At 38.7% G+C, this 24268-nt stretch overlaps 1 protein-coding gene across 1 annotated transcript; it reads right to left on the reverse strand.

Annotated features, from left to right (window-relative positions):
* Positions 1–1259: 1259 nt before the first annotated feature.
* On the reverse strand, positions 1260–20799 carry poc1bl (POC1 centriolar protein homolog B (Chlamydomonas), like). Its single transcript, XM_028036206.1, has 11 exons — positions 20581–20799; positions 16883–17334; positions 11540–11709; positions 9252–9441; positions 8965–9150; positions 8681–8798; positions 6948–7124; positions 5084–5215; positions 4646–4756; positions 2942–3094; positions 1260–2822 (listed from the first exon to the last, which is right to left on the reverse strand). The coding sequence occupies exons 2-11, from the start codon at positions 17266–17268 to the stop codon at positions 2691–2693; spliced, it is 1755 nt and encodes a 584-aa protein (XP_027892007.1). The 5' UTR covers positions 17269–17334; positions 20581–20799; the 3' UTR covers positions 1260–2690.
* Positions 20800–24268: the final 3469 nt, after the last annotated feature.

Here is a 24268-nt window from a genome sequence, read left to right on the forward strand (position 1 = left end):
ACTTAAATTCAACTTTATCCTTGTTCTGATTCTTGTTTAGGAATTCATCTTCAATGCATCTAGTTGCTGAAATACCCTGAGTCTCTCCCATATAAGTCTCCACCATATGATTGACTGATTCGTAATTTTGTCAAATAGCAACTGAACACATTTCCCTAATTAAGTAGAGAGGGGGCTTATGCATTCTCGTATAGGTCCTGGGTCTCCGCCCAGTTGAAAAACCTTCAAAGAAACTCAGGTGTCTCATGAGTATTCTGTTTCATTTCATTGTGAACTATGCTCAAACGTTTTGGAAGTAACAATGTACCCAAATAAACACTAAAATGAAGTTGTATTTTCACCTTGGTATTGTCCAAACATTAAAAATAAGTTGTCATTCATATGTTTTTAAGACGTTTTCCTTCAGGGCTGTAAGGTGGCATAGTAGTTAGTTCCATTGCTTCACATTTAAAACATCCTGGCTTCCAAATTTATCCGTAGGCTTTCTGTGTGGAGTTTCCATTTTCTTTTGTGCATGTATTGGTTAAGTCCAAATTTTTTGCCTTATTCCAATGAAACATGTTTGGTTAAGTCTCAAATTTTTCCTTGCTTGGGCACAGGGAAGGTCATGCACATCCTTGCTTATCCTGAGTGTTTCTGAGATTAAACGCTGACCTGCCTGTGACGCACACCTTTCCTCTCATCATTTGGCCACCGGAGATAAGCAGTGGCCCCAGCGAACCTACAAACATTAAATAGGTATTGAAAATGTATGGATGTCTGACTTTACAAACACTTCTGCCTCCTTGGAAAGTCATCAAGGTCAGCAGAAGCCTTTAAGAGGAGACCTCGTATAAATCAGGTTTACTGAAGTGGAAAAACTCGTGAAACATGCAAATCAGTGAGAGTTAGCTTGAGAATCAAGCTAATACAGACTTGTAAGCAAAATCTCCACTGATGTTTTATTAAAAACCTGCTGTCTGCAGTGAGTGTTATATGCTCTGTTGTCAGTAGGTGGTGGTAAACAGCTATGAATGGTGACATCCACGTGATGTATGTGAGAGCAACAGAAATCAGCACATTGTATGCTTTTCGTTTTTTTGCACATGGATACAAACCATCCAAGACACATCTTCCCAAGTGTTTTTGGGAAGATGTGTTTTTCTTCACTAAAAAGAACTTAAGAAAAATACAACATCTGCACACATACTAGAGTTTTATTAAGCGTGGTGTGTGCAGAGTGAATGTGAATAGACAGAAGAGACGGTAAAGGCAAAATATAAATGGTATCCGTGGTTAGATTTTTATTTATTAATCCTAATAAATTTAATCACGTGCACCCCTTTCCCTTTAATCCATCCAATCCATTTAAAGTGATGCAATTATCTTTTACGTTTTCAGTAGTTTCAGAGCTTTACATTAGCACTGCCCCCTTTGGTCCCTTAAACCGAAAGTTATTTACAAAGACAACCCTACACAGAAGCCACTGTAAATGTTCCCAACTGTACCGAGTGAATATCCTATACTCACAAAGGCAGTTAGGCTAAAACATTGAGTCAAAAAAAAAAAAGATACTGGCTTGCAGTCTCAACAGAAGGTGCACTGTATCTGGATCAAATTCTAACAAAACCTAAAACATTTTGTCAGGATAGAGTCTTTTGGATGGACTTTCAAGTACAGTTCAAACACAAGAGTTTCAGAAAACAAGGCACGTATAGGTGCTCCCCTTTAAGGCTTTTTTTGTTGTTATTTTTTTTTTTACAAAACATAATACAGTTTATTATTTTCCATTTTAAAAAATGCCCCAAAATAAATTCCACACAAGCTGGCACTTTGCATTTTGGCACACACGGATATTTTAGGATGACGGGTTTTCCTCAGACAGAGCGACAGGTGAGACAAAAGGGCATTCTTAGACGAACACACCAGGTAAGAATAGATAACAACATTCCTGTCAAATCACTAAGCTCTCTGGGGCGAAACGTTCCTCAGTTCCAGAACTTAATGAATTCTTCAAGTCTTGTTCAGGCAGAACTCTGCTGTAAAACTGGCACCACAGGCAGGAGATAGAGTTGAGGGGCAAGTGTAGTATGACAACAGCACGCTCCCTCCTTCATTCTCCCTCTTCCTCTCACATGATGGGGCATGTTAGGAAATCACCGGTGCAGTGCAAAATGCAGGTGACCTTACATTCCGAGCTCTTCGTTTAGCAGCCAACATTCTTACATTCTACATAATTTGACGACTGCATACATAAGCAAAAGAATTAAACAGGAAATAACGAGAAATAAATTCCACATAAAAACATTGCAGTGCAGTTTGACTTTGCAGCTAATTCAAGAATTAATTATATTAATCTTCTTGATTCTTGTGCCAAACAGTCAACTCTGTAGCAAGAAATCCCAGGTTTGTAATGTCCTCCATTATTGTTGCACAGGCACTTGAATAAAACAGTTTTTGTTTTTTTTTAAAGGGTTCAAATAAAATTGAAATTCTCAGCAACTCTGCACTCATTCAAGCAATCAGCAGAGCAAATCGGTGGCTTAAAGTGACATTTTCAAGACCTTTCTGTTTGCCATTCCCAGTTCGATCCAATGCAAACACGGAGAGTGAGGAAGTCGTGGGTAACGGAAAAGCCCACCAGTGTAGTAATTGCACAAAGGTCACAGAAGGTCACTTGAGTTTTCCCGGTAAAGTCTTAATTCCTCTTTCTACCACTCAAACTTCCACTGCTGGTTCCGGTCGGCCGGGTTGCACCGCCTCATCTGTGCGTCCGTGCGTCCCTCTGTCGTGCGGTAAGCTGTCACGCACATGTCTGAATGAGAGTGGTAGATGGTCCCATCCTGAAGGGAACGAAGAGAAGGGGGCGCAGGGGATCAGGTAGGATGAAAGCATCGCCTTGTATGCAATATGTGCAGAAATGGAGAGAGAGCTCTTATCTGCTGGAAAAACAACCTCTCACCTGTTTGAAATCCCATATGATGCTGGGAGGCTTTGCTTCCCCGTCGTGAGGACAGTGTCTCATTCCGATGGAGGTTTGTCCCTCAAGTACCTCAGCACACAGCTCTGTCACCGAGTTGAAACGGATCTCCTTCTGGGAAGTGTATTCAAAGTACTGAAAAAAAAAGAAAGACACGCTATGTAACTATTTCGCAACAGCTAAAGTATTCACATCCCTTGAACTTTTGAACACACTGTTGACACAGTGAAACATGGTTTCGATGGCATCGTGCTGTGAGGACATTTTTATTCAGAAAGGACTGCAAAGCGTATCAGAGTTCATGTGAGGATGAATATAGAGCTAAATATATGGTGGGTTAAGCCTGTTATGACCTAAATCCAACTAAGAATCTGAGAAACGATTCTAAAATTGATGTTCACAAATGTTGATGTTCAAAATCTGACTGAGCCTCAGCTGTTTTACAATAAAAATTGCCGAATGTTTCAGTCTCTAGATGCGAATTATGTAAGCCAACATCTAAGATAGAAATTCTTGTAAGACATCTCACTGGATCGACATTGAATGAGTCGAAAGGAAGCGCTTGGTGTTTATTTCAGTGCTGTATGGTCCAGTAAAACGATAAAACGTTTTACTGGACCCAAATTATTTATTGGTCTTAGACAGTTCATCCCCTCAAAGACCAAAACATTTTAAATTGGTAGAGAACACTTAACACTTAGCTGGACAATATTTTAATCATCCAAATCAAAACACAACAACCAAAAATAATAAAGAACATGTAAATAAAAACCACTCACAACAGAAACTATAAAAAATGGAATTATGATATCTCTCGAAGCAAAATTGCCCTTCAAAAAATATTTATCCTCAGAATGGAAATTATTGAGCTACTTTTAATTTTCATGTGAGTAATTGAGTAACTGCTTATTGCGGCAGGCTTTACGTATGGTGTGTGTGTCTTTGTGACAAGTGAGCTCATCGGCAGTGAGAAGGGCTTGGCCCTCTCAATCAAACGGACATGAAGACAAACCCCGACTCTTCCCCTCGGGTGTCATTTCAACAAACTGACCTGGCGGAACAAAAGATGCCACGCTCCCTGGGTTACCCTTTAAACAGAGGGTCAGGTAATCAATCTTCATACTTCCTCATCCTCCTCTTCACATCTCATCCATCTTTCAGATGCATCGAGGCCTGCGACGCTCATTTCCAATTAAAAGGCTCACTTGTGGCCCACTGTTTCTGGCTTCTGACTTGTTTATCCAGGCGGTGCCACTCGCTCTAACTGCGAGGCTCATGTATCTTTTAAATGGAACGTGGTTCTTATGTGGGCCAGGCATGGGAGAACAGGAGGTGGTTGCTGGAGGGTTCTCAGGTTTTTATTTCACAAGGGAGCTTTTAAGACATTGATTTTCAGTGCCACATTTCTATTTGTGACTGAGGACAGCTGATGTGGTGAAGCAAAATCCAAGATTTCAAGCAGGTGGAAGATAAAAAAATGTCTTCCACCTGAATCAGACAAAAATCAGAATTTTGTCTGATTCAAGCATTAAGTAAACATGATAGACAAATAATCTGCTGCCTGGCAGGATTCAGATTAAAAACTATCTGTGAATTGACAGCGCGGTGGACTTTGGTTTGAGCAGAAAACACTTATGTTCCACTTTGTAATGGGCAACAGAGAGCGACAGAGAAACTAATCATTACCTGGTTGCCTCCCTGGCCATGGCAGCCAAACAGAGAAAGATGGGCTCCAGTGGGACTGTGATCTGGAGCGTTGTAATCAAGACACTCCGATTGCAACCCCGAGTTGCGTACCTGAACAGAAAAAAAAAACTATTTTCAGTAACAATAAAGAGGTGACACTGTAGATTGACTCCTGTGATTGACTCTCTACAGGCAGGTCCTACAGAGAGGCCAAACACAGAGAAAAAAAAAAAAAACAGGTTTCTACCTACTGTTTGCTTGTTTTCCAATCAGGACACACCTATCCAATCAACTACCTTCAAAAACAGTTTGTCTTAATCTCTTCGCATCTCTTATGACTAGATCTTGTGTAAGAAACAGTGTAAAACGATACAAAGCTTCTGCTCAAACATGGTAAAACATATACTGGAATAAAACAGAAAATTATCAGAGACTTACAGCCCCGTGCCAGCCTTCCCGGTCCTCAGGGACGTGTAGATCTGGGTAGATGTTCTTCAAATACCATTCAAAGCTTTTGCATTTCAGCTTGTCCCTCAGCTGCTCCCTCTGCGAGATGTCTCCGTAGTTCTCCTGCAGAGATTGGCGTTATTTGCTGTGTGTACTCTTTTAACTTGTATCTTTTATTTTGATGCAAGTTAGTGTCTTCATCAACCCAAATTAACTTTTGATGCGTTCTGAATACCAGGAGGTTTTGACTCAAAATATTCAGCTAGAAAATTTAACATCAGAAGGTATTTCCTTACTCAGCATCAAAGTTTGTCCAAAATCACACATAATTAAACAAAAGCAAGTATTCACGAGAGGAAAATGCAAGTTTAGGAAAGGTCAAGCGAGACTGACTGAACATGTGGCAAACAAAAATGGATGCCGAGATTGAAATAAAAGGCGCATCAGATAAGGCTGTGCACTATAACACAAAATATAAGTCGTACCGGATGTGAAAAAAGTTGATCAAGTTCAACCTTGAGATTTACCAGTGGTGTGTCCACTTTTGAGAGCCACTGTGTTTACCTTTTCTAATGTTTACTATTTAAAAGAAAAAAAAAACACTGAGATCCAGAAAGCAAATATTAACATCCTGGATATGACGGCTGAGCCGGGCGATTCTACAACCACAATTGTTTCAGGTCCTCAGGACAAAATGTGCAGGTGTGCATAAAGTCGTTGGGCTCCACCTAAAGCAATTATAACCCTCACACACCCCAGGCCTTTGTTTTACCTGAGGGTGGAATGGCATATCAATGTGTTGCAGAAACACAAGGCAGATTTAGCTGCTTTATCTAATATTTGAAGAATAGACTAAAAGTGAAATTTGCTGGAAGGAAAATAGTGATTAATGCACAACAACCTTCACAGTAGAGATATGCAAATACTCTTTAAATGTATTCATATTTTAATTACACAGCATATTGAGGCAATTAGAAAAACACTACTTAATTTGAGTATGTTTGTTTGATTTTAAAAAAACAAACAAGATCTATAAAACGGCCATAGCAACTTCTATAAAGTTTTAAATTGTAGTCAATAACTTTCTGTTTTCCCAAGGGTTCAGACACAAAGAAAAAAAAATGCATCTTTACCACAAGTTTCAGTAATTTTTTTTTTAATTAGTTAAGTGCTTTTTATTGATTTTTATCTTTTGTAGAACTCTACATGTTAACATCTCTCATATTCACTAGAATAGTCAAAGGGCACCACAAATGCCTGTGGAAAATCCTGCAAAGTTGTTATCCGACTGATGGAATAATTGTACCCAATGAAAGTTATACAGCTATTATTACCACACCAATCAGAACCAATGGCATGTTTAGAGCTCCTTTTACAAACAGCAGGAGATCAAGTCTAGCACTGCTGTGTTCAATCTCCCCCTGACCAGGTAATTTATTGTTTGATCAAAGATCCCCAACATTAATAATATATGTTTTTTTCAGAAAGGTGTAACTGAGATTCATGAATTTTTCATGTCGCCTAACTTTGAGACCTGAGAGCCACCGCACACACTCACACCCACACACCCCCACACACACACACGCCCACACGTGCACGCCCATGCAGATACCCAGGCCTGACCTGGTGAGGCAGACGGGGTGAGATCACATGCTGGCCGGTGAATTATATCAAATTAAATATCAAAATCTGACGTCAAGTGTAAGCTGCTCTCTGTGGAACATTAACATGCTGCTAGAAAGTAGACCGAGGATCACTTGGAGCCTTCTATCCAGTAACAGCTGAACAAATATTAGCTAACGGTTAAATATTATAAGGAAATATGTTAGAAATATTTTGAATTTGAGCGTCAAACCTTTCTGGCTGGAGGGTTCCTGTTGTAGAAGTGCTGCTTGTAGGAGCCCATCCAAACCTCTGCGGCCCGTACAGTATTCTGGAGGAAGTTGGGTCGTGCGTATGGGGCCTTTTTAGGGAACACATGGCCAACGTGGGAGCAGGGATGGATCTCCAGACTGCCGCCACACTGCCACACCTGTGGGTGCCAGAAAAGAAAGACAACGTAGTCGAACATAGCTCTCTGTTCATTCTAAAAATTATTAGAATTTAACATAAATGTTATCATTTAAATGTTTTTATTATCTTTGCCTATTTTTATTTTATTCACAATCACTTAGTAGATTATTTTGGATATTTTTTAAAATTATAAATATTGTAAATTACATTTTTTTTATTGGAATCAGATATATCTCCAGATCCTCCTGTAATCAGAAGCTGAATCGGCTGATTTCCAGCTCAAAATCTTGAGATACAAAAAGTGCCTGATTTGCATTGGAACATAGTGAGATCTTCTACCATTTCCTTGATTTTGTAGTGATAAATTCTTCTGAACAAAATGTGTTAAAATGCTCTCTATCATCAATCTGTCAGAAAATCGCCCCCTGCTTTGGTATTTTAGAGCCAAAAAACCAATTCAAAGAACATTAAATATGCATAGCAACAAGTCCCAGAGGGTGGCATTTTCTTCTTCACATACATATCACCTCACTCATTCATCTTCACAGCAAGAGAGGATACATCCACAATTTCACAAGCAGTCTGAAATCTTTATTTTTCGGGCTGACTCATACATTTCTAAAGCAAAGCGAAATTATAATGTCATTACTTTCAGAGGTCAGACCTCACTGTGATCTAAAACTAACATGAATCTTTCTAACGCCAACGCAGCAGTGACTGTTAGTATTCATACTGATGAATCATGGACTTACCATTGAAACCAGGAGTTTACATGCACTATATAAAACGAGACACAATCAATTCGTTCGCACTGTTTGAAGTTCAATCAGAATAAAGTTTTCCCCGTCTCAGGTCAGTTAAGATTACCAAAAAGCAAAGGAGGATTTTTTTGTTTTCTTTTTTCTTTGTTGTTGTTTTCTTCATATTTAGAAGTTTGCATTAATTTATCTAGTATTTGCAAGAATTATCTTTTAATTGACTTTTACAACAGTTTGCTGGACTTTTGACTCTTTCTTCCAGACGGAACAGATGTAACTGAAGTAGGTTTTCAGACTACCTCGTACAACTATTTTTTTTTTTAGCTCTGCCCAAAAACTGCTTGTGCTTGCAACTTCAAGGCATTGAATTGTTATATTTACATCACTTGCAAATACAAGTGACGTATTTACTAGTATCCCTAATCCCTACAGATACAACTAGGGATTGGTTGTATCCCTAGTGTCAATTTGAGATTTAAAGACCCATTTAAATCTACATGACAACCACAAACTTTAAACTGATGCCTAGAGACACTGGACCAATATTTTCCAAATTGTTTAAAGCCATAGTATTCCTGTCATACAATTATACATTTAAAGACAATAGTACAACTTTGTCTCATTAGTCTGGCATTTGGAAAATGGAAATATTTTAGGTACACATAACTGACTGAAAATAGGAAAAGTTAAGTCTGAGTTAATGTCAGACAGAAAGCAAAAAGTTTCAACTGGTTTCAGCTGTATTCATCAAAAAAGACAGTCCTCACTCTTAAATAGCAATGGTTGTTTACACTGTCATCTAGAAAGCATAACTCACTCTGAAAGAAAGTTCCAGGTTTTCTCCTCCCCACACCTCCATGCCCATGTCATATGTGCCAAGGTATTCAAAAAAGGCTTTGCTTACAGCAAATAATCCACCTGCCATAGTTGGAGACCTGTTAGGAGACAGATATATTTTTTGTGTATATGATAAAAAAAAAAGTTAGTACTGTGTGCTTCCTTGAGGTTTTAAAAAGCCAATCTCTGCCTTTTTTATATGCTGTTGGGGTGAAATAATTGTGTATGCAAGCAGCCTTTGAAAGGCCCCATGCTCAATCTAACCTGATGGGCTCAATGCGAGACTTTCGCTTCTGGCGATCCGCTTCAGGAACAGAGTGCCACTGAAAGGTGAGTCTCCAGTCAAAGCCTCCAATCATCGGCTCATCTGTCTGCATGTAAAACTCAAAGTTGTTCCAGTCAATGGTGTCGATCACAGGGCAGACGATGGTGCTGGCGTTCTGAGCAATCCTACATGACATGACAAGAAAATGCAATTTTAGTTTAGAAAATGGTTTCAATAATTTGTCTTTAGACTTCTCAGAAAGATCAAACTGAACTTAATTAGTTACCTTTCCAGCAGGGGCTCGATCCAGCCTGGGACACACTCACAGTGGCAATCGAGAAATGTCAGGACATCCCCCGTAGCGTAGGTGGCGCCAATGAGACGTGCGCGTACTAGCCCTTCCCTTTTGTTTGTGCGAATGAGCCGCACACGTTGCAGATTGCTGATGTATTCAGCAAGCTGGGATTTCAGGTAGCCTGTTAAAAACAAAACACCTGGTCTATCATTAAAGTACAATAATTTATTTTTATGCTACTTTTTTTTTTTTAAAACACCGACTTCAACTTTGAGATGATTGTTACACTTCTGTCTCCTAGCGTTAAGGAACATTACAAACCCCAACAAAGCTATTTCAAAAAGCATAAAGTACCACAAACAATGTTTTAAGTTCTCATTATTTGTACTTTGCTTCTAAATAGACACATTTTCTTGTAGAACGTTAAACCAGTTTTGAGCAAAGGTTTTTCTGACTTTCTGATTATCTTATTTGTACTTTTTTTTACATGCTTTCTTTTTATACCTGACTCTTTTTAGAAATGTTTACTTTTGTCTCAAAAGACATTTAAACAGGCCTACAAATTGTTAAAGCAACCAGTTATTTTAAAGTAATTCTGTACTGACACTAGGGTTCCCCTGACTGTCACCCAAAAATGTTTAAAAGTTAGTCAATGGGTCCATGAGGACACTGGACAGGACAAGTAAGTGGTTTGAGAAAAAAAATGGTTCTTTGCCCAGCTATCTGCCATTACAAGCATAAAACTGCTCAATTCCTTTGAGCTAAGGAGCCTCTTTTGAGCAAGAAAATGTTACAAACATGAGAAGTGACACAACAAAGAAAACACAAAACAGAAAATCTCCAAAGAGCTTTAAATCTTCAAAAAGACTATTAGAAAGCCTAGAAAATAAGCAATCAATTCCAATTTAATACTGCAAAGAAGTCAACCTTAGTATAAGAAACTTAAAATTGCATCCTTCATCATTCATGCTTCCATGAGATGTTTTACCTCCTCCAGACTAAGCCAAAAAGCAATTTGTAGATGTCAAAAAGCTCAAGAGACTCAAGAGCTAAGAACTAATCCTAAATGATTTTTGAAAATACCACCAACTCCACTTGTTACATACTTGTGACACGGAATGTGACGTGCACCAATACCGAGTTAAAAAAATAAACATAAAAGAGTTACTGGGGATATTTATTTTTCTTGGTCTTCTGTAGAAAAATAGAATTAAGTCGAAAACATTACGATTCACCCTGTTTGGTTGGTTGGAAAACTGAAGAAAAAGTATTTAATGTATGAGTCAATTTCTCCCTGGAGTAAATTTTTTGATTCCGGAGGGGCATGTCTAGCACTCAGCTTGGTAACATTGGTTAGAGGGGCGGAAACGATGTCATAGTGGCTCAGCACTCCCTGAAGTCATCATTATGGTGTAATGTCTCCGACAGACTAGACCAGCTGGGTTCTAATCCTAATTCCATTAGGACAGACAGACATCCAGCTCTTCCTATATCCAGTTTCGGACATGAAGTCGGATCATTCCCAGAGTTAAAGCATGTCTGCTGAAAGCAGATATTCCACTCACTGATGAAATTTGTGTGAGGAAGCTAAAGGCTCTGTAAAAGCCCGAGTACACTTACACTGAATAGCAATTATATCGCAGAAACTCCACCCTAGGTCAAGAATACTCACACTGAAAGTTTGGACTATTTCACACTATGTTGTTGTTGTATATGTGACCTGACATAGGAGACGACTATCAGAACAAAACTACACATTTACACAAGCATGAAACCAAAGAACGGGGCAAGTCGAGGCTGGAGCCGAGAGCTGCGGTAAAATAAATAACTCTGCAAAAGCTGCTCGATTCAAATATGCACCATCGTATGTTTTTAATGCCCTACTCTACAACTCATTCTCATTAAAAATATGTTTATTGACTTCTATCAGAAGATAGTCTTGTAGTTACGTTTGGAATTGATAGAACCTTGCAAAAGTGACATAAGCCTTTTTGAAATGGTGTTAAATACAAACACACTTTACATTTTTTCAATTTTAATATTTTTTTCTCAAAAAAGTTATTTTCCTTCCATCCCACAATTATGAGGTATTTTGAGTAGATCTATCACAAAGAAACCCAATAACATGCATAAAATTTGTGGTTGTGATTTGACAATATGTGAAAGCGTTTAGACTTTTGCAAGACTGTGCATGCAGAAGCATTTCATTCGGAGCTACTACTTGAACTCTGGCATCTCAGTCAGCAAAACAACCTGATGGTTTGTTGAGAGTTTCAGACCTCTGTCACTGAAGTCATCAATTAGGATGATCTCCTTCAACAGGATGGCAGGCGTGGTCTCCAGCACGCTGTGAATTGTCCTCAGCAGAGTGGACCAGGCCTCATTGTAGAAGGCGATGATCACAGAGGTGGTGGGTAAATGTCGGTAGTCAAACTTCTTAGCCCGGCATCTGAGGTACGCATGTGGAGAGGAAGACAGAGTTCATGTAAGCTATAATATATACATCTTCAGAGTGTATTTACAAAGTATCTGCACTCTCCATTTTTTTTCCCTTTTCTTTTTAATGCCTTTGCTTGGGAGAAGATGTCTGGTCTTAACCCAGATGGCAGTCATCAAAACTATAAGGAGTTGCAGAAATATGGACGGGCGGTAAGCAACATACCACACCGGTACTTTGGGAGAGAGAACGGGAATGAGCGCAAACAGAGAGATAAAAAGAGTCAAGAAGATCAGGGGGAGCGGGAATAAAACTAAATCGATAAAAAAAAAATTTATGTGAAATGATTTAATTTGAAAGATCAGAGAATGAGAACAAAGTGAGGGATTTGGAAAGGAAACGGAAGTTTTACTGTCTGTTTTATGGATGTAATATGATACAAGAGTTTAAGTCACTCGTAAAGACAAAAAGAAGATGGAAGATAACTTATAACCAATTAAAACATAAAATTGTAACAAATAATTAAACAAACACCAAGAGACTGCTTTAAGTTGTAAAGAGGTGACAGCAGTTGTAAAATTAGATAATTAATCTTTTTTTCTGTTTGTCTCATGAAATCAGTTGCAATGCAAAAAAAACTCCAGCTTCTGCCTACAGACGTTTTTCCACTATCTGTGCATTTAATCAGTAAATAATTTTTAATTCTTATTAAATGTTATGAGCAGACTGGGCTGTTTTTCAGCCTTCGCATGCCGGAGCGTATTCAGCTTGAGTGTGATGCCATTCTGGCAGAGGCATCCACCTCAAAAGGTAAATGCTAAACAGTAAGTAATGCTAAATGGGACTGCGGCAGCAGCACTTGCTGCTTCTCATGCACAAGAGGCATTATGACTTTTAAAGGTCAAAGTTTTAACATTCTACCGCTTCATAGGTATGCGATCAATCTCAGCAGGTTCAGCAGGTAAAAAATACAACTGATAAATTCTGTCTTAACACTTTAAATTGCACACCTTTTAGGGCAAAGACTAATAAGTATTGGCTTTCAAAGCCTTTCAGCAGTCCAAACAGTTATTCATTCATCCATTTTCTTCTACTTAATTCCAGTGTTGTATAGTAACGAAGTAAAAATACTTCACTACTTTACTTAAGTATATTTTGGAGTACTTCATACTTTCCTCAAGTATGAAAATTTTTGATGACTTTCACTTTTACTTCACTATATTTCCGAACTTAATTGCGTACTTTTACTCCGATACATTTTCAATGTGTGGTTTAGTTACTCGTTACAAAAAAGCGAGAGAGAGAAACGCAAGTGTTTTGATCCCACCTACTGATTAGCAAGTAGCAAGCAGGCTACCGAACAAAGTCGGTAGCCTGCTTACCTGGGCTTGTTGATCACCACCAATAGGATACACCTGTTTCGCTTCTCCCATTAAACACAAAGCAAGTCTCGCAATCAGCAGCAGCCACATGGAGGAGGAGACGGAGACCACAACGACTGCAACTACGTCAGACACGGCTCCAGGGGAACCACCAGCTGGTGATGAGAGCCCATGGCCTTATTTAAACACAATACACTCTTTCGTGGGTGTTAAAGATTCGTCGTAGCGCATGCAGTTTATGTTATTCCTGCCCGAAGATGTGGAAATTCTATCTTACAAAAACTCCCCGTCCAACTTGAAGAAACACATCGAGGTAACTTATGAAATGGTTATAATCCTCCTGTTTCAGTAACTATAGCTTGGTCACTAGGCACTACTGTATTTTGAAACGTTGACCATAAATGAACTTTGTTTGGCATTGTTTCAGTTCCACACGTGGTGTATTTAGCTTAGGCTTAATGTTGACTGTATCAGGCTACCGAGACTCCTCTGTTCAAGGGGGGACAGAAGCCATAGCGATAGCAATTTAGACTAAATTTAACGAATATAGGAAAGGCATGCAAGTTCAAAACCAGGTTTACAAAAAAGGTCTCCCTCTTCAGATGCCAATAAGCTGCATTTCCCTCCCAATTCTTTTTTTCTTTTGCATAATGACCAGTTGTGTGCACCACCTACTGACTGTAGCATTGACTGATTCACTGATTTGTGAAGTAGAGTAATTGTAACAGCTCTTTTTCTTCATGTTGGCCACATTTTCGGTACTATTTATTTTTCTCATTTTCAGCACTGACCTTACTTGAAGGGAAAACTTGAGGCTTACAAAAACTTTGTATTTTCTGTCCTGGAGGGTTTACTAAGAAGCTGGTTCAGTTGTAAAGCAGGTTAAGTTAACCTTGTGCTATAGGTAAAGCACCTAATTTTCTTAACTAAATGATGCCTGCAGGTATATCTATTAGCAGGTTTAATTTTGCCTGCACTTGGTTGTGTACATTATTTTAAGTGTATTTGACAAGTTTACCAAAATATAAAAAATGTCATTCAAACTGCATTTGCTTTGTTTTACTTTTTACTTGTACTTTTCATTACATTACTTGAGTACATCCATTTTTACAGTAATTTCCATACTTAAGTACAAGAAGTTTCAGATACTTTAAGACTTTAACTCAAGTAACATTTCAGTCAGTGACTTCGACTTTTACCAAAGTCATATTTTGGAGAGGTACTTGTACTTTTACTTGACTCTGAGATTTCAGTACTTTATACAACACTGCTTAATTCAGAATCAGGTCGTGGGGGTAAGCTGCTTGAGAAGAGCAGCCCAGACCTCCCTCTCCCTGGTCACTTGGACCAGATATTCCAATGGAATCCCAAGGCATTCCCAGGCCAGCCAAGAAACATTAGTCTCTCCAGAGTGTCCTGGGTCTTCCTCTGGGTTTCATCCCAGTGGGACGTGCCCAGAACACCTTACCAGGAAGGCATCGAGGAGGCATCCTAACAAGATGCCCGAAGCACCTCAACTGGCTCCTCTCAATAAGGAGGAGCAGTGGCTCTACTCTGTGTCCCTCCAGGACAACGTTTGGGATGATGAATTATATTCCGAGTCAAAATAATGTAGGTCCAAAATGATTCATTGGATTTATTGTGATGGATCTATTGAGATAATCATCAACTAATTCTATTAATCATTAAAGGAGAATACACACTCTAAAGGCCAAATGGTGAAAAAACAACAGACTCACCGCGGTAAATAAGCCAAAACTGTACAAAAAATAGACATTTTATATTATGTAATAAGGCTGAACTTATTAAACAAAGTAATTGTGATGAATCGATTGTTATTGTTGATGTTAGAAAAAAAATTTTTTTACTTGCAGATGCATCCTTTGCTACAAATAATCAAGCTAAAATAATGCCTTCTCTGTTTGACAAAATAAAAAAAATATTTTCTTGTTTAAAAAAGGAATTGAAATATTTGTTTGCTTGCATTTTCAATGCACTTCTAATATTGTATAAATATGGCTTGGTTAAATGAAAACTCTGCAGAATGTGCCAATTGTTTACACAATTGATAGATTTTTAAAATAATCAGTAGAATAATTGTTAATTGCAGCTTTAAAAACTGTATGTATATGGGATTTTTTTTTCATTATTTCCAAGAACTATTTAGACAGTTTCAGCTTAGTTGTAAAATAATATCATTTTACAAAGTGTTAATAAGAAATCACTCCACCTATTGTCCACAAAACGAGTCTGAAAAACAAGTTTAGATTTTTTTAAACACAGACCAGGGAGTTGTTGTGTATTCTGTCACATCCACAAAGAAATCTCATGAGTCTCTCGGGAACTCCTACAAGCCAAAACGATACACCCACCTATACACGTTAATTCTCTTCAGACGTAGCTCTTCTACTACCCTACCCGCATCAGGTACTCAAATATGTATTAAAACTCTGACAAGGGATAAAAGTGCACCTGCCAAATGGCAAGTCAGCAGTTTCTCAGGACATGAGTCATTCTTTGTTTGAGAGAGATTGTTTCTCCAAGGACTACTGGTTGTGTTTGATAGGGATATCTCTCGTATCAGCACTATCTCCAAGTTAAGCACAGTGTGAATTGAACCTCCCACATAGTTTCCTCAAACTGACGAGGAGAAAACAAAAAAAGTTTCCTTTCAGTCCATCTTTTGGGTTATACAGGTATCACAGTGGAATAGGGGGTCTATTTCTTTGTCACTGAGGCCAACACTGTTTAAAAGATTTGGGGAGATTAGATTTAAGTATAACAGAAACTCTACCATCCATTCCATCTACATCTGACTTTCATTAGTGACAGAAGCCAGCGAAGCAAGGCGGAAGGGGAAATTCCTAATAAAAGGTGTTGCACTCTGTGTTTTATCACAAATGTCGAGCTAAGAATAGCTGAGGATGGAGTAAACCTTAAACCTTAAACCTTAAACCAACTTCAGAAACCTCTGCGCTACATCTCAGGAGCCTCCAGCACTGTTTCAATCTGTCAATGGAATACCGATTCCAGTGAAAGCCAGGTCTGGCCAGAGGCAAAAGAACACTTTGCCATCGTACAGGGTCTTCTCTGGCTTGGGGAACAGAGGCCAATTAAACATACACTAGGAAAGTTTAAAAATGCAGTAGTTTGACTTCATCAGCAGAGGTAAACCAGTTTCCTAGCTGATTTCTAATTTTCAGTTGTTTTAAAGCCTGCTAATAATAATTTCAGTGCTTCAAAGTATAATGTATTATTATTAGTTGTAGTAGCAGTAGTCTTAGTAGTAGCAATAGTAGTGTTTTTGTTTTTATTAAATCTAAAGATTTTAAATCACAGACAATGTTTGAAAGCTCAAGGAACAAATGGTAACAGCGCTGTTGGACTTTCTTCAGTCTTTCTGTTACCTGATGAAAGTCTTGCTTTCTCTCAATCTTCACTCACAGCCTGAATGAACAGCAATCATGTAATAAAAAAGAAGGTTTCATTTTAAGCTGACAATTGTTGAATTAAGTCAGACTTTATTGACAACTCAATAATTTATGCTTTATTGTCTGGGGTCCATTTCATAGATATTTTTGCTGTGGTTGTTTGAAAACAAAATATTAAAACTTGACCCTCGGTACTGACTCCCTCAAGTCTACAGTACATTGGGCTTAGCAGGAAGTGTGTACCTTAATGAAATTCTCATAAAACCTGATGAAAAGGTAAACTAACTGTATTTAGTCCTACTTATCCCTCATCGCCACTCTGTGGGCCACATTTCAAATTAAGAGGTGATTCTGGTATTTTAACCTACTCACTCATTCATTCTGTGGTCCTGGATGTGCCGATGGAGGGAGATCTTGTCGCTGACGTAAATGTTAATGGCGTACCGCTCCACGCTCTCCTCTTCCTGTTTCTTCTCTTCAGGACTGAGGTTGAGGTGAGTGGCCCGGCCCCACTCCCCCGGCGCATTGGCGTCTGCTGGAGGCTTAATATAGACGGGCCTGGCCAGCTGCCCGTCTATCCCGCTCTCTTCTAAAGCCAGCTGCCTGGCCTGGATGTTTTGCTCCTCCTCATCTTCTTCTGTAGAGGAAGACGATGGGAAAGACGCTCGTTCCAGCAGAAGATACCCCAGCCACAGCAGCCACAGCAAGAGGCCGGCCTTGGCCAACACGGCCAGCTTTCTGGAGCAGCGCCCCCTCATGACGGCGAGCACCGCAGAGGCACCGTGACGGGCTGAGCTTTAGGGTGTCCGTATGGACACAACCATCTGAAGGAAAGAAAAGAGAAAAAAAAAAAAGCTGAATGAAAATATTTTACACACATTTATTACACTTGACAGATGCGGAAAAACAGATAAAAGAACAAAACACATTTTCCCCAGAAAGATTAGGTCTCTTTCTAATTTCACACACGCCTTGGGGACACAGCTCAAATCGAGCCAACCAGCAGTAATCAACATCGACATCATAAACGTAATCGCGCGCTCAGGGCAGGACTAAAGTGCTCATTAAGTAGAAATTGCACAGATGGAAGAGGCTGAATGATGGCGGAGACTACAGCGATGCGGCGAACAAATCGAGTGTGCGATACACCCCAATGAGAAATAGTGTTTGCCAGCCTGATGAACTTCATTATATTGATGTAGCTAGAACCACAGGACCTCACAGCAAGGCTCCACAAAAAGAGGGTAGAAAATAGCACAGTTTTGATCTTTCACCTAAGGTTTCTAATCATCCTATTCAAGCTTTCCCCAACAGGGATCATTAAGTGGTTCCTATTCCAATTCATGTCATTACTAAAACGTACTTCACAAGCTTTAAGTCGCTTGCGAAAAAGCTCATATGTTTTTTGTTTTTTTGGGGGGGGGGGCTCAATTTGAAACTGTCCACAAGATCTATGAAAAGATTTTGACTAAACTCATTTATGTGTTTGAATTTGAGCACAGATTTGGAAAACCACAACAGATGTTTTTTGTTTATGAAATGTATCTACAAGCAGGCCCACAATATCACAGAACTTTCACTACATCCATGAAGTGTTTTCCCAAATATTTACTCCTGTTTGGTGTTTCAAGCCTGTAATGTAATGTTTGTGGCCAAAAAACTCAACCTTAGTCTCTTCTAGCCAAAAGCTAGGACCGTATATGTATGAAAATTCAAGAAAGTAGCTATTTTCATGCACAACAGATTTGAACAGCTCAAAATATGTTTGCCCAACTGTAATGGCATGTTCTCCTGTCTTTCCCATTTTTAAGAGTGTGTGAGACAAACCGGTTGTGTCACATCACGTTTATGTGCCTCTTAGAAACTACGACCATCTTATAAAATAAAGCAGGAATTACAAAAAAAAGTAAAGTTGCTCTACTTGTTTGAGATACACTGACAATTTTGCAAAAACTAAATAAAATAAAAAATTTGCTTCCAGCTTTATTTAAGAAATTGCAATGGCCGCCAGAATATTCTAAGATAAAAGATTGCAGTTTCAGCCTCTCCAACTCTTTTCCTTTGAAATGCAACACAATCTCTCAAATCCGACGGCCTTATTGTGCAGGGGCTAAGCGAGGCTTTTGTTTGAATTCAGATTTTAAAAAACTGAACCTCGTGTAGAGTTTCTCTTTTAGTTCCTTTAACTACTTCGCAGCCTTTCCAAAAAGTAAAGGCTGCGAAAAATATTTGCAAAAGGACAAATCTTCTTTTGCTAATTAAAAGCAGGATTAGCTTGAGTTTGTGAAACACTGAGTAATTTCAGACGTCCAAGCCTGACGGATGAGCTTAATGTAGCAATGTGTAAAAGAAGGTTGTTGTAAAAAAGAAAAAGAAATGGCCCACTTAGCTGGTTGACAATGAACTGAAAGTAATCACATAATTGGCTTGCATTAATATTAAAGCAGGTTGACATTTACTGTTGCGCTAACCACTGCCAGGCAGGCTTAGTGGTAGTACTCATGCATGCACAGCACAAGCCAAAAGTGCTTCCCTTTTTGCACAGAAGAGCCCAGCAGTTTCCCATTTCCACGAGAGACAAATTAAATAGTCAGAATTGTTTGCTTTGTTGTGGTTTCAAACTAAGAGCAGCAATTAGGATGAAAATTGTAAGGCTGCTACGTGAGCGTTGGTTGAACCGTGATACAAACGAAGCTTAATTTTCTCTGTGTTCTTTAAAGCAGCAGCGCAGCCCTTTCACTCCAGTCTGGACTCTGGCCAGGGGACTCTGGACTCCTGAGGTTTCAAAATGGAGACGCCTGCAAACAAAACCCCCTTTTATTGGCCGTCCATCACACCTTCCACCCTCTCCGTGAATCCGATAGCCACACCGGGAAGCTTTCTGTAAGAGACCAGCAGGATGCAGCTTTAATCCTGACTCTTTTTTTTTTTTTGATTTTGTTAAAAAGGTCAGAAAACCGGATAGACATGCGTTAACATTTGCACTCATTTCCACCGATGAGAGAAATTGAAGGCCTTGATTTTGGATTTTACAACATGACATTATAGGAAATCCCCACCACACACACACACAAACACACACAGCTTTTCCTAGTTAGCCTGGAATGAACAGTATGTGTGGCACATGAAATGTCTATGGCTCATTTATCCTTCATCAGTCAAGAGGAGAAAGACAAACAGCTATAAAGGGCGTCATATCCACGTAGAAAAGCACCAGTGGAACAGGTTGCACGAGCAGCAGCTGACAGGAAGGCATGTGTCTCTCACACCCTGGCTGATCTTTTTCCTTTTCTTTCTTCTTTTTTTAAAGACTTTTGGAGAAGTGGATCACAGATTTTTTTATTTTTTGACAACACAAACAAGTCTGACCTGATTTCTTTCTGTCTTAATATCTTAAGACTATCAAACTCTAGTGAATAAATATGCTGAATAAAGTGACTCTTTTCTTAAAGAGATTAAAATAAACCGAAACAAAGAGGTGATACATAAATTCATTCATGGTAAGTACTCTTAATTTTCAGCCCAGCACCTATCTAATCATGCAATCACGCTCTTATTGTTTCTCGCTTATTTCTGCTACGTTGCAATGGATTAAAGGGGGATGTGGTAGTGGAAGAAGAGGAAGAGGCAGACTAAACGATGAGACAGCAGTCCAGCTGCGGTCTCCACAAACAGCTCAGCAACAGGTCCAGAGATCTGTCAGACTAAATCACTGTTACGATCCCAATTTGTCTGAGTCACGGGGAGAAAAGTCGCGGGGAGAAAACTTTGACTGTTCGTTGCGTTAACGATCATCGTCGCTCCAGATCTATAAAATCATCAGCAGAAGTGATGCGGAAGCGAAACGTTTCATCTAGAGTTTGCAAAATCCTTCAGGGCTATTTCCAATTATACTTAACTTCTTCCCTTACGCTCTTCCACTATAAAAACTTTATAACTTAGCGAAAGGAAAAAAGAAGAAAAAGTTTAACGACGTTAAGAGAGAAACCTGTAGCAAACTTAATAAAATGAAGGTGACAGTTGGGGGGGGGAGGAGTGGTTTCTGTTCAAAGAAGACGGGCTCAGCTTACCTTCTCGGTTAGGTTACATTTCTCAGAGTGTCCCGAAGTCGCTAAGGTCGTTTTTCTGTCCGCCCGCCTGCGGTCGTCTTCCAGTTAAACCGCTGGCGTGCAGATGTCAGCATACCCACATCCTCTCCTCCGAACTGGGCTCTCTTGCTCTCCCTGACCTGCCTGTGGCGAAAGGCTCGCGAAGTCCACACAGGTTCCGATGTGACCTTTCAAAATAAAAGCCTAATTGTATTGACATTGACCCTGACCAGTAATTGATTTTTTTTTACCATAAATATTAAGTAGTAAGATTACAGGGGATATTTATTATTATTATTATTATTATTATTATTATTGTTGTTGTTGTTGTTGTTGTTGTTGTTTCGAAACTTTTTCATCTATATATATTGGTCATTTTCCTGTACAATTTAAGCGAGAAAAACATGTAATAACCTGGTGTGCACAAACTCATAAAGCAACTTCTACACATCCAATATGTACATGGATATAAATACACAAATATAACTTTACATGCTGATGTACACATGTTGCACACATACATATGGTGTAATCATATACAAGCAATAAAATGATTAAAAGTGGAATGAGTACTTTAAAAATAGGAAATATTTATAGGTTTATATTTATAATTTCAGATTCATCATGTTTACTGTAACTGATGTACTTGTGAACTGAAGGACACTGAAAGCTCAAAGTCAATCCAAAGATGTTACAAAACATCTCTGATTATTTAGGAGAAGGAGAAAAGAAAGATAAAGTTAATTGAACATCTGAGAAAAAAATCTTTAGACTGTATTTTTTCCCAAACGTAATCAATTAGACTACAGTAACTTTGTACAATGTTCCTTGGAGGACATTCAATGAAAGGTACATGACAGTTTTGATCAAACTCACATTCATTCTTTTGTAAGAAAGGAATGCTCCCAAGCAGGATTTACCAAGGGCTTTTTTAATTGTAGCCAATATTTCTGGCCTATCATTTATTATTTGAGTCTGCATCAATTTGTTGAGTAATGTCTTACTTTTTAACAACTGTTTGTGTTTTTTTCCACTTTTCTGTGTTCTTGTTGTAACTGAGCTACTGATATTTGTTGTTTTAAGTCTCATAATTCAGACCATGTTGATAACATTTGCATTGAATTTGTTTAATGTGAGTGCATTGTATTGATCATCACCATGGTCAACCTTTATTTCTTGAGTTGTATTCCAGCCTGTACATGGTTTAGATCTGATAATTTTCTGTGCCTCTTCCTGTAAACATTTCAGAAATTAAAAAAAAAGGAAATCTCATAATACATTAACTAAAGTCATGAATGAAGTATTGCTATTTTTAAGCATTTTATAATTTTCCCCTCCTGCCATTTGTAAATGTTGTCTTTCCAAAAAAGCATTAAAGTAACATCTTTGTACCTCGCTTCCTGTGGTCCCAGCTTTAGTTAAGTTAACTTGACTGGAGGGTAACTACAGCCTTGTAGCTGTTGCCTTTGCTTTTAATTACAATTTCAAAGATCTTTCTGTATTTATTCAATCATTGAATTTATTAATTTTTATTGAGCTACAGAATTTTAAGCTCATTCCGATGGTATGGAGATAAACAAACAAAAAATTCCCTCTACATGCTCCAACCAGTTTAAACAGAACAAAAGTATCTATTTTTCAAAAACACACTGGAATATCAACTGAATTAAAAAAAAATGGTTTAGCCAGTTTTGCAGTTATGTGGTTGTCAATTGTTTTCTCTATTAACGGAGACCATCCAAGGCCATGATTACAATTAGTGCTGCATAATGCACTGCTGGTAGAAACAGGGGGGATGTGTACCTACGCATGTTTTATTCAGGTCAAAGACTACATCTCTATCTGCACACTCAGTAAGTTAGAATGTCATCAAAAAGTCTAAATATTTCACATGTGAAAATAAGTGAAAATAAGACTTAGGATTCATTATGTACAGGAAAATACATGGTTTTTCCGCATGGATTTTATACATTCTCCCTGTGCATGTGTGGGTTCCCATAGTCCAAAAACATGCATGTTAGATTAATTGGTCTCTCTAAATAAGAATATGATTGAGTTCATTTTTGCATGGTTGTTTTGTCTCAATTTTTCCATGTGATGGGTTAAATTTAAGTGTCAGCTTCAGAGTTAAAGCATACAGTCGGATTCAGTAACTTTATTCAATTTCAAGCTACCTAACTCAGACTCATTTTTTCAAATTCTCCCTTGATATTTGCAGTATTACCGGCTTGTTATTTGCTTGGGGATGTTTTTGTTTGTTGTTTGTTCATTTGTTTGTTTTCTTGGTTCACTGTAAATGTAATAACACACATTACCGCGCACAGTCATCCCCTATATGTTTGCCGTTGTAGGCTGAGTTTGTTTTCCCATACTCCCTAGCTCCTGCTCAGACCGGACTGTGTTTGCAGATAGCGTGCCATGTGTCAGTGCAGGCTTTGTCAGGCAAACACCTGTGTTGCTTGGTACCCTGCCAATATCTTGTATTCTTTCAACTCTTTCCTGCTCCTTTTTTTCTTCCCAAATTGAAACCAGTTTTAATTATTCTCTGTGAGATCATGTTGTCAGATCCACATGACGGGGAACTGCAGACGGACTTACTCTGGGTAGTTTAAATATATGCATATATAAAAATTATTCACTGTCAGCACCGGTCATTTTTGAGTGTTTTTGTAGACATTTTAAACATTTTGACTAGATCATAGCATGAATAAGCTTCTTGTTGTGTTTTATTGTGCAAGTTAAGATCAAACCTTTTATAACAAATCCAGAGATCTCAAGTTGAGCTGATCTGAAAAACAGCAACAGTCTGTGTTTGATCTTGTGCCATCATTGCTTAGGGGCCAGATGGAACAGTTCAAGCAAAGAGCGCCATCTAGTGAATATATAGCCTGTCCGATTGTTACTGCATATGAGTAATAGATTATCACATTAATGGAACTACATCAAGTTGATTAGAGAAGTCGATAAATGGCAGCCTTAAGGATGCTGGTGGTTATATTTCCCCTGTGGACAATCAGAAAACTGATCTGCCAGACAGACACCAGTCATTGCCCTGAATCACTGCTCATCTACCCATCTGAAAATGGAATTATAATCTAAAACAGATAAGGCATATTTTCTGTTGCAGATGTCCAATTTATTTAACCGAGTGATTTAACTTGCTGAGATTAGACGCTGACATTCATCCTGGGTTTATTGAGTGCAGACTTGTGCTGAGTAATGGTGAAACAAGCGATGTGTGGATGAACTTAAGCTGTCCTCTGTGCCTGATGTTCATTTACTCTCTGCATGCAATAAATCAGTGAGAAAGGAGGAGGGGGTCACATTGATGGGACAGGCTCATTTTAATGTAATAGAGATGGATCTCTGGCTCTCACTCTTTTAGCTTATAAACTAGCCACAGTGCTGAATGACCCCACCGCTGGCGACGCTTATAGGTCTCTTTATGACCTTGGTGATGAGATGAGTAATTGTCATTATACAAGCCGGTCACTTATTCACATTTTTTGTGAAGTAGGTGGAGGAAATATCCATCATTATTACACTAAATTGCTACAGGACTGCTTAAGATATTGCAGCGTAAGTAGTGTGTTTAGCTTCTGTCTGTATTAATGAGTGGTTTAGACTGAGGCACTCAGAGGAGGAGAGGAGGAGTGGAAAGTTAAAGGCA

Source organism: Xiphophorus couchianus, chromosome 13, assembly GCF_001444195.1.
Source record: "Xiphophorus couchianus chromosome 13, X_couchianus-1.0, whole genome shotgun sequence".
NCBI lineage: Eukaryota > Metazoa > Chordata > Actinopteri > Cyprinodontiformes > Poeciliidae > Xiphophorus > Xiphophorus couchianus.